Raw genomic sequence first — 16,730 nt, 5'->3', positions numbered from 1 at the left:
ATCCCGCTGTGACATCTGCAGGACACGTCACAGCGCTGCAACTGAGTGCTGCTCAACTATCAGACAGTGAAGAGTGGAATTACATTGGGAAGATCATAATTCATAAGACCACAAAATGAAATGAACATTCATGCTGTAAAACTGCGTGTACATTCAATCTGTGCAGATGGGGACAAAATTGATTGATATTAGACTATTTTCTCTCTGGTTCGAATGATTTTTATGCACACAGAATAGATTGGTTCAGGACAATAAAACAAACATGGCCATTAGATAGTGCCAATGATCATAGTAAGTTTTTTATTATAATAATCAGCTCCATCTAGTGGCAATAATGCAGTATTTTCTGGATTCACTCTATTCCTTTTTAAATGAATTGCATTTGGCCTGGACACAGAATAGCCTTATAACATTTGATTTGGCCTCCATTCACAAAGACATGCAGTTTCATAGGCAGAATAGCTCTGCAGTTTTTTTTTTTTTTTTACAAATACACCCAATCGTTATTTATGGCTGTTTATGGTCAAAAAATTGCTCAAAAATGTACAAATGGGTTTATATCCACCTTCATTTTTTTCCATTCAAGTAGGCATTGCACTACATAGTTATTGATAAATCTAAAGATCTAAAAGGAGAAATTTTCTCCAAACTATTCAAACCTAAAAAAGAAAAAAAAAAAAGCTTTAGCTGGATTTGGCCTTTAAACTGAGCAGTATTGGAAGGCACAGGCATTGGGATGCATTTTCTGCCTTCTTTTTGCAGGTAAGTGAGTTCTGGTACAGAGTGGTGTTAAAGGAGAGTGAGTAATACTCAGTGAATTTTTGGCCTTAACTAGGTAAGTGAAAAATATGGTTCATTCGTAAATCACATTATCTGTTACCTTTCCGTCCGGGATCCGGATCAGCCAGACACAAGTGGAGACATTTGGATGAAGTTTGGAGTCCCATGAGAATGTACCGCGATGATCCGGCAGAAGGAAGCCGCACGTATCTAGAATAAAAGTACAGAAGCCTCGTTATGTCCAGAAATATACACAAGGCTTCATCCACAGATCTTATCCAAAATATTAAAAATATTCTGTGAATGGATCAGGAGCAGATGGATGACATTCCCGGAATGCAATGCATTAGTGATAGCAGGCAGACGAGTTCTATGAATGTAAGAAGAAGGTAGACGGGGGTGAGCAGCACAACTTTTATGAGTAGCAGCTGCTTCTATTCACCTTTATAGTTCCAGAGGTTCACAGCAGCAAAATAACAGTGTAGCACCCTGATGTTTAGGCAGGGTTGATCCTAAATTTACCTGCCAGGTGTTGTTATCTTGGCTCATTGTTAGGGATCAATTGAGTTCACCCAAGTCTGGAATTGCTGCACTTTTCTCTTCTGCCACTAGGTGGCTGGGTACCTCGTGACATTAGATAAGAGAAGGGCAAAGCAAGGACAGATTAGGAGTATATGGGGTATCTCAGCCAATGGGCAGAGGTTTTCTTAAATCCCTTGGGCTGCTGGGAGAACCTATATATTTGGATGGAGTCAGGTGAACATTGTTCTGTGCCACCTGGACGGCTGTCTGGGTGGATGTGTGTTGTATTGCCCGGGCTACTAGGCCAGATTTTGGGCCTATCCCGGACACGTCGGGCTGCTAGGCTGTCTGAGGGCCTATCCAGAAGCAAGAGAGAGCCGTGCAGGGTTGGGAATGCGACTTGCAGTCCAAGTGACGGTTCTGCCAGCCGGAGAACCTGTTGTGGTTGGAGGTAGAAGGGAAGCTTTTGCCACTAAGGGACCACCCACCTCATTACCAGGGACCACAGTGAGTAGCTGACGCAAGTACCAGAGCAGTATTCTCACCAACCGGGGACGGTGAAGAACTGGGAAACTTCAGCAAGTACCAAGACAGGGACCCAGCCAGCTGAGGTGACGCTTGCAGAGCAGCCTTGTGTGTCATGCCAGGCCGAGCAGGCCAGTGGGGAGAAGCTTGAGAAGTATCTGGAGTGCCAAGCTAGGGACCCAGCAAAGAAGCGGGGATGACGCTTGAGGAAGATACTAGAGTGCAGATTGGAAGAGCTCAATGAATTTGGTGGCAGTGAATTAGCAAGTCTAGTTAGTAGACCGGGAGCTCAGTGGGTTGAGAACCTACAAGAAGTGATTGTAAAGAAAGTGAAGGAGTTTGTTACAACTTGTGTTAGGTACTGTTCTAAGACTGTTGCCATAGGAGACAGCATTCCTACACATGCAGATGTGGTGTCTTGCTGGATGCCTTTCCCTGCATGGCTGTCTACCTGTAGAAGTTTCGGAGTCTGCCAAATAACATTGCAACTACCTAAAGGTGTTCTGGCTCTAAACCCTCTCCGCCAAAGTTCTGTTCAAGAGAAATAAAATCTCTTTGCATTCAAGAAGTGTCTGGAGTGTAGTGTCACTTTAAAGGTTTAGTCCAGCATAAAGTTATATTTTAGTTACAAGTGTATCCTGGTGGGCCATGGTGGGAATCTGACTCCCAATCTTCCTGTACACCTGGGATCAATGTGTGCTTCATTGTGTGTTTCAGCTCCTCCTCTTATATTCTTCATAAAATAAAATTATTAATTAAAAATGTTTTCAGGTAAAGTGGAAACCCCCTTTAATGGGCACAGCAGGTGACCAGAGAGATATCACTAGTAGACTACAGAAGCTATCAGATGTTTAAAAGCTGAACTCTGCACACTGACCACAGTGGGGCACTCAGTCGGCACTGCCACCATTCATAGAACGCCTTGCATTTTTTTCAATTAATATAAGTTGTTCTCTGATTGGATGAGGTGGAGAGAAGGAGCAGCGCTATTATGATCTCCACCTTGTCCAATCAGATAACTCCTTGCATTTATTAAGAAAAAATAAAAGATGTTCTATGAATGATGGTGGTGCTGAGTGCGTGACCCCCGGTGTTCCGTGTGCAGAGGGGAATCCGCTTGCACAGAGCCTCAGAAGGATCTAGAAGATTGCGGCTATCACTGTAGTAGCACCAAATCTTTCAGTGATTGTCAGCTTCCACAGTGATCCATCAGGTCTGAGATATACATAATTACAGCGTGCCAAGCTGGACCAATGTAAGTGTTCAATACTCAGCTGTCAGGTTTACCTCCCCAGCATCTACTGTACCAAAAACTGGAGTCTTGGTCCTGGGTGGACTGACCCTTTAAGTATTTCATGCTTATACAACTCTTTTTATTCTCTCTCAACTTAACTGCATCCATAGAGTTTGTTCATCTTCACAACATCCAGAGAACTCAACCCAACCCGCTGGCCGATCGCAGCATGAGGGTCCCCTACTGGTTCCAGGGTGGGCTTCCCAGCATCATTGGTAAAGGCAAATCTACAGGAAAACAATGAGTGACATGTTCTGAGTACCTGAGATTTTTGGATAGCCTGTTCCCTAGAACTTGATAAATGACTAAAGAACTTACTTGCCATAGTGCAGCACAGACAGGTAGTCGTAGGGCATTCCCAGGTTCTGGGTGCTCATTTTGTAGAAGTTACGTTCCTTGTCTGCAAGAAATTATGAGACGGTGTTATAATGATATCCATAATTGAATCAGACATCACCGTTTCAAAGAGGTAATATACACTAATGGATGCCATATAAAGAGAATGATGATGCTGCTCCATGCACATTCCAAGGCTGCCAATACGATGGAAGAAGACAAATTGTCTGAGATTGGTAAAGGGAGATTTATGTAAAAAGCAGATGCACAAATCCACCAGGTACACAGCCAACACCGTTTGATGAATTGTAATCAAAGAAAGACATTTAATTAGTGCCAACATATTCTTTTTATAGAACACCAATACTTTTTATGCAGGGCTTCGCATACAGTACATTCAGATCAGTCCCTGTTATCAAGGAGCTTGCAATCTAAGACCCCCATCTCATATGCACACTACGGCCAGCTTGAACAGGAGCCATCAGCATGCTTAATGAGTGTGTAAGTAAACACATGTCAGTACAGGGGGAACATGCAAACTCCATGAATATAGTGTCCTAAGTGGGATTTGAGGTGCAGACCCCAGTGCTGTAAGGTAGAAAGGCTAGATACTATGTTACAGGGAGCACAGCAGTTAAGTGGTTAGCCCTTTCATTTAGTAGCACTAGGGTCATCAGTTTGAATCCCAACCATGGCACTACCTGCCATGAGTTTGCATGTTCTCCCTGTATTGTATGTGTGTGGGTTTCCTCCAACACTCCAAAGGCTTGCTGATAGGTTGGTTGGCTCTAGTGTGTGTCTGTATGACTGAGTTAGGTACCTTAGATTGTAAGCTCCTTGAGGGCAGGGAGTGATGGAAATGTATAGTTTATAAAGTGCTGCATAATTGATGGTGCTATACAAGTACCAATAATAAAAATAATGCTGCCCTATAACACAATGCTTCACAGTGTCACATAAAAGGGCATCTCTACTCCAAATCTTTGCTTTAGATGGCGTGATTAGGGTTTGATTGTCCAGCATCACCACCAAGAAGATTGTAATAGGCAGCACTGGGCTTTTCATACAAGCTGCTTGTGTCACTTGTCCTTGGTGCTTCCTATATGTTCCTATGGGGAATTCAGCCAGTGTCCTGCTGCTAGAAAAGGTAGCACATTTGTATTTCTACAGTGCCTTATAAAAGTATTCATACCCCTTGACATTTTCCACATTTTGTCATGTTACAACCAAAAACGTAAATGTATTTTATTGGGATTTAGTGGAAGGAAAATGATAAATGGTTTTCAATTTTTTTTTACAAATAAATATGTGAAAAGTGTGGCATGCATTTGTATTCAGCCGCCCTGAGTCAATACTTTGTAGAACCACCTACATCTGCAAGTCTTTTTGGGGATGTCTCTACCAGCTTTGCACATCTAGAGAGTGACATTTTTGCCCATTCTTTGCAAAATAGCCCAAGCTCTGTCAGATTGGATGGTAAGCATCTGTGAACAGCAATTTTCAAGTTTTGCCACAGATTCTCAATTGGATTTAGGTCTGGACTTTGACTGGGACATTCTAACACATGAATGTGCTTTGATCTAAACCATTCCATTGTAGCTCTGGCTGTATGTTTAGGGTCATTATCCTGCTGGAAGGTGAACCTCCGCCCGAGTCTCAAGTCTTTTGCAGACTCCTATGCCGCGTACACACGAGCGGAATTTCCGTCAGAAAAAACTTGAATGGTTTTTCCGACGGAATTCCGCTCAAGCTTGCCTTGCATACACACGGTCACACAAAAGTTCTCTGAACTTTCGACCGCCAAGAACGCGGTGACGTACAACACTAAGGAGAGCCGAGAAAATGAAGTTCGGTGCTTCCGAGCATGCGTCAAATTGTTTCCAAGCATGCGTGATTTTTTGCGCGTCCGAATTGCATACAGACGATCGCATTTTCAGATAGGGACTTTCCTCAACCGAAAAACAGAGAGCATGCTCTCAATCTTTTTCTGGCTGGAATTCTGCCAGCAAAAGAGTGATGGAGCGTACACACGGTCGCATTTTCCGACAAAAAGCTCTCACTGGAGTTTTGCTGGCGGCATTTCCGTTCGTGTGTACGCGGCATAAAAGGTTTTCTTCTAAGATTGCCCTGTATTTGGCTCCATCCATCTTCCCATCAACTCTGACCAGTTTCCCAGTCCCTGCTGAAGATAAACATCCCCACAACATGATGCTGCCACCACCATCTTTCATGGTGGGGATGGTGTGTTCAGGGTGATGTGCAGTGTTTTACTTTTAGACCAAAAAGTTCAATTTTGGTACCCCACATGGCTTCTCGCAAACTGTAAAAGGGACTTCTTATGGCTTCCTTTCAACAATGGCTTTCTTCTTGCCACTCTTATATAAAGGCCAGATTTGTGGAGTGCAGGACTAATGCCACATACACACGATCGGAATTTCCGTCAGAAAAAACTTGGATGGTTTTTCCGATGGAATTCCGCTCAAGCTTGCCTTGCATACACACGGTCACACAAAAGTTCTCTGAACTTTCGACCGTCAAGAACGCGGTGACGTACAACACTACGATGAGCCAAGAAAATGAAGTTCAATGCTTCCGAGCATGCGTTAAATTGTTTCCGAGCATGCCTCGTATTTTGCCCATCCGAATTGCATACAGGCGATCCCATTTTTCCCGACCGAAAAATAGAGAACATGCTCTTAATCTTTTACTGGCTGGAATTCTGCCAGCAAAAGACCGATGGAGCATACACACAGTCGCATTTTCCGGCAAAAAGCTCTCATCTGAGGTTTGCTGGCGGCATTTCCGATTGTGTGTACGCAGCATAATAGTTGTCCTGTGGACAGATTCTCCCTCCTGAGCTGTGGATCTCTGCAGCTCCTCCAGAGATACCATGGGCTCTTGGTTGCTTCTCTGATTAATGCTCTCCTTGCCCAACCTGTCAGTTTAGGTGGACGGCCATGTCTTGGTAGATTTTCAGTTATGCCATACTCTTTCCATTTTCGGATGATGGATTGAACAGTGCTCCGTGAGATGTTTAAAGCTTGGGATATTTTTTTAAAACCTAACCCTGCTTTATACTTCTCCACAACTTTATCCCTGACATGTCTGGTGTGTTCCTTGGCCTTTATGATGCTGTTTGTTCACTAAGGTTCTGTAACAAAGCTCTTAGGGCTTCACAGAACAGCTGTATTTATACTGAGTTTAAATTACACACAGGTGGACTCTAATAATTAGGTGACTTCTGAATGCAATTGGTTCCACTAGATTTTAGTTAGGGGTATCAGAGTAAAGGGGGCTGAATACAAATGCACGCCATATTTTTCAATCCATTTATCATTTTCCTTCCACTTCACAATTATTTGCCACTTTGTGTTGGTCTATCACATAAAATCCCAATACAATACATTTATGTTTTTTGGTTGTAACATGACAAAATGTGGAAAATTTCAAGGGGTATGAATACTTTATATAAATAACCCCTTCCAAGGTATGGGAATTAGTGACGGGCTCCTTTCACCAGTTAACTACAGCAACTTGGTGCACATGGAGTATGTCTCTGAGCTGGCCGCTCAGCTGTCGGCTAATTGCCAGCTCTCATCTCTCTCCACAGTTAACCAGCTCTTGTGGATCTGCTAGTCAGTCCCGCCTACTTAAAGATCTCCAGCTCACTTCATTCCTGCCTTTGCCTTGGTCACATCACAAAAAACCATCTCCTGCTTTCCTGTTTAAAGACTGGCTTTGCTGACATCCCTTCTGGATCCTATCCTGCTTGCTGTTCCTCTACTTGGATCCCTGACTTCTGGCCTGGCTGATTACCCGACCTGGTTACTGAACTCTGGCTTGGCTGACTGCCCGATCCGGTTACTGGACTCTGGCTATGCTTTGACTATGCTTACTCTATTTGCCTTTTAATTTTATTAATAAACAAGTGTGATTTTACTGTACTTCTGTCTCAGTCTGGTTCATGGTTTCTGACAGTATGCAAACCTGCTGAGATGAGCTCTCTCTAGGTTGAACAAAGCAGACTTTATTGACACACCATGAGGCAGCTTGAGTAAGTAAAACCATGTTTTTTATTAATCCATAATTAAAAATACTATCATTAAAAACCTGGACACTACACCTGCTTGTTACAACTGCACTGTCCACAATATTATGCACTATGTTACTGTCTAATACTCCATGCTAATTGCATATCTCCATCTTTAGGTTGGGTTTGCACTCTGATACTATTACTCCATATGTAATGGAGGATGCCGTCTTTGGTTTTTAATCATAGCATTTTTAACTATGGATTAATAAAAATGATGGTTTTATCTACTCAAGCTGTCTCATGTTGTGCCGATAAAGTCTGCTTTGTTTAACCTAGAGCAGGGGGTAGGCAAACTTAAAGAGGTGGAGATCTACCTGAACAACATGGGAGAAGTCAAAGACCACTGGGCATGGTGTCTTCTCCTCACACCTGATTTAATCCTCTAATTGCCGTACTACCTGGTTGTAGTCATGGGTTTAAAATCAGTTGGTGAGGAGGCAACATATCGTCTCCTGAGGTGGAGTGCAGTTGATATCACTCTGCATGGGACAGGAGCCAGTACTACAGAGAAGGTACTGGCTTATGTGGCTCTTGCTCCCTACTACAACTCCAACATTACAAGTAGTCCCTCTGCATTGTACTCTGTTTGATGCTCTGGGATGGCGGGTCAGCAAGTCCAGACCGTGATCTACCGGTCACCTGTCTACGATCTACTGGTTCCTAGAGGTTCTCTAGGATATTATTCTATATTGAATTTGATGCGGCACGGTGAAGGTCTACCAATTTTTCTTTTCAGTGAATGACATATATTTAGGGTGAGATTACGGAATGGTCATTCATAACCAGGTCAATTAACAAACAGGAAATATTGTAATTAATGTACTTGTAACACAGACCCCATACCAGTCGTATAGTTTTGCCCCAGGTTCTATTACCTATGAGGTACATGGCGTCCAGGCACACAGCAGCTCCACAGTCTCAACAACTAAAACCCCAGGCGGTGAATGTCTTTCTTGAGGTTTAAAGCAGTAGTAAAGTCTGCTTTGTGATTTTTACCTACAGGTAAGCCTACAAGGCTTACCTGTAGGTAAAATGAATATCTCCTAAACTGGCACCCATTTAGGAGATATTCACACTGGATGCAGCCGGTGACATCACCGCCACATGCTCTCTGAAGGTCTAGCATAAACCCCCTGGCCACTCATAGAGCTGGAGCCCGCGAACACAGAAGGAAGATGGAAGCTCTGTCAGCAGTAACAGTGCACTGCTGGAGGGCTTTGTTTTAAAGGTATTTCATAATGTGCCAGGATGTAATGCATACTAGCGCATTATGCAATTGTCTCAAAGGGGAACTTTTTTTCCAGCAGCGCTCTACATCCATTTTAATGCTGGTTAAACTTGGTTGGGGTAGAGCGTGAGCCTTGGGATACTCCAAGCTCTCTGCTTGGGGAGCTGTGAGAACTGAGCGATCTGCGGTGTTAGATCGCTCCGTTCTCAGTGCTAGAGCTGGCGTTGGACAGATGCAGCATCGGATCAATGCTGCATCCACCTAGATAAGTATAAATCTTAAAAAACACAAACCCATACTTTCTTTTAAACTTTGCCCCACTGGATACAGAGGAGCCCATAAACTAAACTAACTAGGAGGGTGCTACATACTTACAATGTTAAAGTGTATGTAAAACTAGCACTTTTTGATTTTAGACAGACCATAGACTAGAACCTCTGTTTTTTCACCGCATACTACCGCAATGCAGTGGTGTAAACAGGCCTTGTTTTGTGATGGGGAGTGCTGCCGGAATAGCTGCCCAACACAGTCCCACTGTATCTGGTGTGAATGGAACCTTAGCGAGGATATTCCTTCACTTTGGAGAGATCTCCTCTTACTTCCTGTAGTGTCTCTGGGACAGGAAGTGAAGGGAAAGCTCCATGATGGGAAACAAAAAAAGCCTGATATGGGTCTTAATCATAAAAAATCATAAAAAATTATAAGATTTACATATACTCTAAGTTACAAAATTATGAAGGGCAGTGTGGAACTGGGAGGTATAATTTTCTACTAATCTCCTCCCACTCTGAATTGGGCAAAAGGCATCATTATAATGTCAATATAGGCACTTTTCAAAAATTTTGGTCAAGCTCCATCCCTGGTATCATGCAAATATTTTTTTAGTAAAAACATTCCTATAATAGGTGACTATATACAGCTTAATTTTAACTATACCAGCCCAACAAACAAGAGAGAAGACATGTTTTCTATTTCTTGAACTACAGCGAGTCTTCTGACTCCTCATACCACTCCCTATGTCCCCTCCCCTTACAAGAATACCCCACTTTTAAGTACACAATGGGGTTTATTTACTAAAGTTGGAAAGTGCAAAATAAGGCTCACTTCTGCAGAGAAACCAATGAGCTTCCAGGTTTTGTTACCAAAGCTTAATTGAACAAGCTGGGGTTAGAAGCTCATTGGTTTCTATGCAGAGCGGAGCCTGATTTTGCACTTTCCAACTTTAGTAAATAAACCCCATTGTGTACTTAAAAGTGGGGTATTCCTGTATTCCTCTTTGCAGAATTGGGGTACATATGTTCAGAAGAGACCAGAAGAGAGAAACGAGTAAAAAATGATCCCAGTTTGTAAACTGATGTTGCTCCTCCTTATTCTTCTGCCCCCGGGGACTGACTAATAACTGCCATTGTCATTTTGGTAAATATAGACTCACCTTTGGCCCATTAAAAATCCCATTGAAAGCATTTTCTAATAATATCTGTTTGATAGGTTCAGAAAACATACCAGTTCATCCTGCCTGAAATCTAGTAAGCGCCTAATGCCGCGTACACACGACCGGACTTTCTGGCAGAAAAGGTCCAACGGAATCATTCCATCGGATATTGCGAACGTGTGTGGGCTTCATCTGACTTTTTCTTTCTAAAATTCTGACGGACCTAGAAATGTGTTCTAAACGAACAGACTTTGGTGTGATTGTGTGTAGGCAAGTCCGTTTCAGCGGAACTCCGTCGGAAAGACCGTCAGAGTCTACTCTGGCGGAAAGTCCAGTCGCATGTACGCGGCATTACTTTCTCTGGACTCTGCCTCTGCTGCACTGTTATCAGCCCTGCCCAGTTCAGAGGATGTATTACTGGCAGGATCAACAGGTGAAAATAAAGGAAAAAATAAATAAAAAAAGGAAAACTAATGCAGCCATCACATCTAAGGACTGGTAAGCTGTAATATATGACATTTTTGTTCTTAGGTTTGGATACACTTTAATTTAAAGGCTTTATGCGTGTCTCCTCCTAAGTGATGTCATTTAATGGAAGTGATCAGAGCCCGGGGTTATCACAGCTCTGTAGCAGACACACGTTACACATCCAGCCATGGAGGTAATGGTGTTTATAGATCCCCATCACCCTGTACTATGTATAGCGCTCACTGCAAACTCTTCTATAAATAGAGGTGTGCCTATTGAAATGTGGGGGGAACTAATTAACGGCAAAAGTGCTTACATGTAACACAATGGCGATGTCACTCAACAAGACGGACTTCCAGGACCCGACTATACGCCTTGTTAGGGGACCGGCTGCTTCTGAGATCTGATTCTCATCCTGTAACTCCCAGATTGTCTCCTTTGTTTCCCATTATTGTCACATGCAGCCTTGTGACTTCCCGGTCTGTATTTCCCCAAAAAAAGAACCAGAACACTAAAATCCTAAAATATTCTGGTAGATATAATCTGTTGGCTCTTGGCTGTTCTGATCTATTTGGAGATTAGATGAATGGAAGAAATCAAGAGCCAACTGATCAATTAAAAGTACATACAGCGTATCCTTTAGGCTTCTTTCTGACTTGCAGTGATGCTCACCGTCCTCTGAAAAGCACATTTTAGAGGGCGGTATAGCAGTGTCTGACAAGCATTCGGGATGTGCTATCTTTGCCTCCTGAATGTCTGTTATTTATTTTTTTTTTACTTTTACTTTTATTTCTTTAATCAATCAGAAAAATTACTTTGCAGGACCTTGCTGCAACTGCAAGATGAGCGTTTGTCTCCATTAACTCAATAGACAAGTTTGACAGGTGGTGCTGCCCGTCAAACTCTGCATTCCAAGCTAAAAATGCTGTGGCTGCAAAGCATATTTACAGTCCTATCCAGATGCATTGTAAGTATTTGGATTGATAGCTGAGCCGCTGCTATTTACCGCCCCCTGCCCACCTGTGTAAATGAACTCTTCGGGGGATATTTACTAAAACTGGTACACACAGAATCTGGTGCAGCTCTGCATAGTAACCAATCAGCTTCTAACTTCAGCTTGTTCAGGTAAGCTTTGGCAATAAAACCTGGAAGCGGATTAGAAGATGGTTACTATGCACAGCTGCACCAGATTCTGTGTACTCCAGTTATAGTAAATATCAACCACCAAGTCACAACTATTTGACATATAAGAGTAATGGATATACAGTGGAACCTTGGTTAATGAGTAACGCTGTTAACGAGCGTTTTGAAAGACGAGCAACTTTTTTTTTTTTAAATCCTGACTCAGTTTGCAAGTGTTGTCTCGCAAAACGAGCAGAATTCAAGCTAATGTGGTGTGCAGTACCGCATTTGGCCAGAGGTGAGGGGGCGCCGGTGACACTCGGAACGGTTTGGAGCCGTTCGGAAATACTCGGAATCACACGGAAATACTCGGAAACACTCGGCAATACTCCGTTCTTGAGTGTTTCCGAGTTCAGCCGAGCTGTCCCCGAGTATTTCCGAGGCTCTCCAGCACCCCCCCACCTCTGGCCACATGCAGTATTGCTGTATGCAATAGAAGTCAATGCGGAACAAATTATCTTCATATCCACTGACCTCTATGGGAAAACTCGCTTTGATATGTGAGTGCTTTGGATTACAAGCATTCTCCTGGAATGGATTATGCTTGTAATCCAAGGTTCCACTGTATGGATTTTAATTGTTCATTTGGCACATGATTCCATCCATTCATCTAATCTGCTTAATCAGGATGGGTTCTACTTTGGTGAGTCAAACCCTCCACTTTGTGTCTCCCCGAGCAGCCAAGATCTATTCTTTAAGAACTTTCATTTGAAGAAAAACTAAGTTCCAGGTCCAGCCCTCTATTTCCTTTCTTGCATCTGATCCATTTGGAGGGTGACTGTGATTTTAAACATTGCTTGGGATGAACAAGTGGTCTATAGCTGGTCATTGCACGGCTAAATAGGAAGCAGAAAGGATGGCCTTTGTTTTAAAGTGGACCTCTCAGGAACTGTACAGACCTGAATGAACACATTGAGGGGGAGATTTACTAAAACTGGAGCACACAGAATCTGGTGCAGCTCTGCATAGTAACCAATCAGCTTCCAGGTTTTATTATCAAAGCTTAATTGAACAAGCTGAAGTTAGAAGCTGATTGGTTACTATGAACAGCAGCACCAAAATCTGCGTGTACCAGTTTTAGTAAATCTCCCCCATTGCCTACATGTTAGCAATCGTTTTTCAAAAAGCTCTAGCTTTTGTCTTTAAAAACACCATCTCTGAGCTCCATTTCAGTATTTTCTTCATCCTCCTCTCTCCCAGTGATCAGACTGTAACATTTTAGCAACTTTTTTAGCAATCACAATGTGAGAGGCTGCAGCGGGGGCTGGTCTGTGGAAGACATTTGTGAACACAGCCAAGAAATGCACAAGCACAAGCACAATCTCAGCTATTCAGTCTAGAAAGTAGACACTAAATGATGATGTAACAAAGATAATGCTGTCCTTATGAGAAGAAATATATCAATAAGGAGCATGGCAATTGTGGCCTGTATTTCAAGTGATTGTAAGGGTTTGTTTTTACATTTTTTAAAAATAACAAACATATCATACTTACCTCCACTGTGCAGCTTGTTTTGCACAGAGTGGCCCCGAACCTGGTCTTCTGGGGTCCCCCGGCGGCTCTCGCGGCTCCTCCCCACATCAGATAACCCCCTAGGAGGAGCGCTCTTCCTTCCGAGAGGGTTACCTTGCAGGCGCGCTCACAAGTCCAGCATTTGCATCCATAGACACGAATGCCGGACTCGGCCCCGCCCCCCAGCACCCGCGTCATGGGATTTGATTGACAGCAGCGGGAGCCAATGGCTGCACTGCTATCAATCTATCCAAGCAGGACACGAGACACCGGCCGCAGCTGGTGTGCTCATTCCCGTCGCACAAATTTCAGGGCTCAGGTAAGTATAAGGGAGGATTGGGGGCGCTGCTGCATTAAAAAAAAAATTTCACCTTAATGCATGGAATGCATTAAGGTGAAAAACGGCGAGGGTATACAACCCTTTTCAGTACAGGTTTCTCTAGGAATAATTCTTGGCAGTATTGAAAGAGATCCACTAGGTGTAGCTGTTTACCTAGCATTTGATATGTATAAATAACCAGAATATACATTGCCTTGAAAAAGTATTCATACCCCTTGACATTTTCCACATTTTGTCATGTTATAACCAAAAACGTAAATGTATTTTATTGGGATTTTATGTGATAGACCAACACAAAGTGGCACCTAATTGTGAAGTGGAAGGACAATGATAAATGGTTTTCAACATTTTTTACAAATAAATATGTGAAAAGTGTAGCATGCATTTGTATTCAGCTCCCCCCCCCCCCCCCCCCCCAGGCAATAATTTGTAGAACCACCTTTCCCTGCAATTACAGCTGCAAGTCTTTTTGGGGATGTCTCTGCCAGCTTTTGCACATCTAGAGAATGAGATTTTTGCCCATTCTTCTTTGCAAAATAGCTCAAGCTCTGTCAGATTGGATGGAGAGCGTCTGTGAACAGCGATATTCAAGTCTTGTCACAGATTCTCAATTGGATTTAGGTCTGGACTTTGACTGGGCCATTCTAGCACATGAATATGCTTTGATCTAAACCATTCCATTGTAGCTCTGGCTGTATGTTTAGGGTCGCTGTCCTGCCGGAAGGTGAACCTCCGTCCCAGTCTCATGTCTTTTGCAGGTTTTCTTCTAAGATTGTGAAATATGGAAAAATACTGTGCTACCAAAAAAAGAAATTGACAAGCTGCCAACACTACAATTAGACAAATTGTGCAAAGTAAATAAGAAATAAAGTGCGGCGCTAAATATGTATGCAAATGCATACACAAATAAAGTGACAGTGCAAAAAATATATATAATACGGCCAATGACTGGCACATGTAACATATATAGATAATAGAAAATTTGCAAGGATACAACCAAATAAGTGACAATATAAATCACAATATTGATCTAAAAAATTCAAATAACATATGTGAGTACAAAAAAAAAGGAAGAATGGCTTCAAGCTATAAAAAAGTTCATAAGCGGTGAAGAGTGGATGTTCTGCCAAGGTTAGCCACCATGGAAAAGATTTGCAGTGCCCCTTGGAAAGGACAGCCACCAGGGAAAGGATTCACCAACCAGTGTGTAGCCACCACCACCTGGAATAGTTGGGTACTCTTACCGGATATTGTGGGCCCTCTGCCAGCAGCAAAGTGCCAAACACGCAAAAGCACGGAAGAAACGTGAATTTCCTAGGAACCAACATACAGGAGTGCACGGCAGCAAGAATCCAACATCCAAAGTGGGTAGGCTCCCATCATCAGAAAAAGGTCATAAAGGAAAAAAATTGCCACATAGCATAAATCCTTTAACTAGAACTATTTATTGAATAAACCATGGCACTTACATCAACGTAGACAAATACAGGCGCTGTATAATGTGATCACAGGAGAGAAGTAAAAAATGCAGTATCACAGAGCAAGCACAGTACGTCCCTGGGGCAAGAGTACCCAACTATTCCAGGTGGTGGTGGCTACACACTTTCCCTGGTGGTTGTCTTTTCTAAGGGGCACTGCGAATCTTTTCCATGGTGGATAACCTTCCTAAAGGCAGAACATCCACTCTTCACTGCTTATGAACTTTTTCTAGCTTGAAGCCATTCTTCCTTTTTTTTTGGACTCGCATGTTATTTGAATTTTTTAGATCAATATTGTGATTTATATTGTTTGTATGTCACCATATATTAGGTGCCAGTCATTGGCCGTATTATATATATTTTTTGCCCTGTCACTTTATTTGTGTACGCATATTTAGTGCCGCACTTTATTTCTTATTTTCTTCTAAGATTGCCATGTATTTGGCTCCATCCATCCACCATGTTTCACGGTGGGGATGGAGTGTTCAGTGCGATGTGCAGTGTTTGTTTTCCACCACACATAGCGATTTGCTTTTAGGCCTTAGGCCTTCTTCCACATGTTTGCTGTGTCCCCCACATGGTTTCTCGCAAACTACAAATGGGACTTCTTATGGCTTTCTATCAACAATGGCTTTCTTCTTGCCACTCTTCCATAAAGGCCAGATTTGTGAAGTGCACGACTAATAGTTATCATGTGGACAGATTCTCCCACCTGAGCTGTGGATCTCTGCAGCTCCTCCAGAGTTACCATGGGCCTCTTGGCTGCTTCTCTGATTAATGCCAGACCAGTCAGTTTAGGTGGACGGCCAGGTCTTGGTAGGTTTGCAGTTATGCCATACTCTTTCCATTTTCGGATGATGGATTGAACAGTGCTCCGTGAGATGTTCAAAGCTTGGAATATTTTTTATAACCTAACCCTGCTTTAAACTTCTCTACAACATTATGCCTAACCTGTCTGGTGTGTTCCTTGGCCTTCATGACGCTGTTTGTTCACTACATTTCTCTAACAAACCTCTGAGGGCTTCACAGAACAGCTGTATTTATACTGAGATTAAATTACACACAGGTGGACTGTATTTAGTAATTAGGTGACATCTGAAGGCAATTGGTTCCACTAGATTTTAGTTAGGGGTATCAAAATAAAGGGGGCTGAATACAAATTACATTTTTCACATGTTTATTTGTAAAAAAAATTAAAAACCAATTTATCATTTTCCTTCCTCTTCACAATTATGTACGACTTCGTGTTGGTCTATCACATAAAATCTCAATAAAATACATTTATGTTTTTGGTTGCAACATGAAAACATTTGGAAAATTTCAAGGGGTGTGAATACTTTTTCAAGGCACTGCAAGGTAAAGCTAAGCAGAATAAGAAGAATAAAGCCTCTATTCTTCATTTCCTTCAGGCTGGGTTTTCATTCCTACAAGATATAACCTCTGTACTTATTTATTTAATTAATCATTAACGTATAATAATTAACAAAATGGAAAATTATAATTTTAATAAAATGGTCCAACAGAAACAATTGAGTACTGT

At 42.4% G+C, this 16,730-nt stretch overlaps 1 protein-coding gene across 1 annotated transcript in view; it reads right to left on the bottom strand.

Annotated features, from left to right (window-relative positions):
• Window positions 1–16,730, bottom strand: part of LOC141111702 (hatching enzyme 1.2-like) — a 46,049-nt gene that overhangs the window by 8,876 nt on the left and 20,443 nt on the right. The window contains exons 7-9 of the mRNA XM_073603849.1: window positions 3,440–3,521; window positions 3,221–3,348; window positions 881–990 (exon numbers count right to left, since the gene is read on the bottom strand). Of these exons, the coding sequence (XP_073459950.1) occupies window positions 881–990; window positions 3,221–3,348; window positions 3,440–3,521 (320 nt within the window). The remainder of the gene's footprint in view (window positions 1–880; window positions 991–3,220; window positions 3,349–3,439; window positions 3,522–16,730) is intronic.

This window comes from Aquarana catesbeiana, linkage group LG11, assembly GCF_042186555.1.
Source record: "Aquarana catesbeiana isolate 2022-GZ linkage group LG11, ASM4218655v1, whole genome shotgun sequence".
NCBI classification, from domain to species: domain Eukaryota; kingdom Metazoa; phylum Chordata; class Amphibia; order Anura; family Ranidae; genus Aquarana; species Aquarana catesbeiana.
Note: the sequence above shows the minus strand (reverse complement) of the source record. Positions and strands in the feature narration are given on the sequence as shown.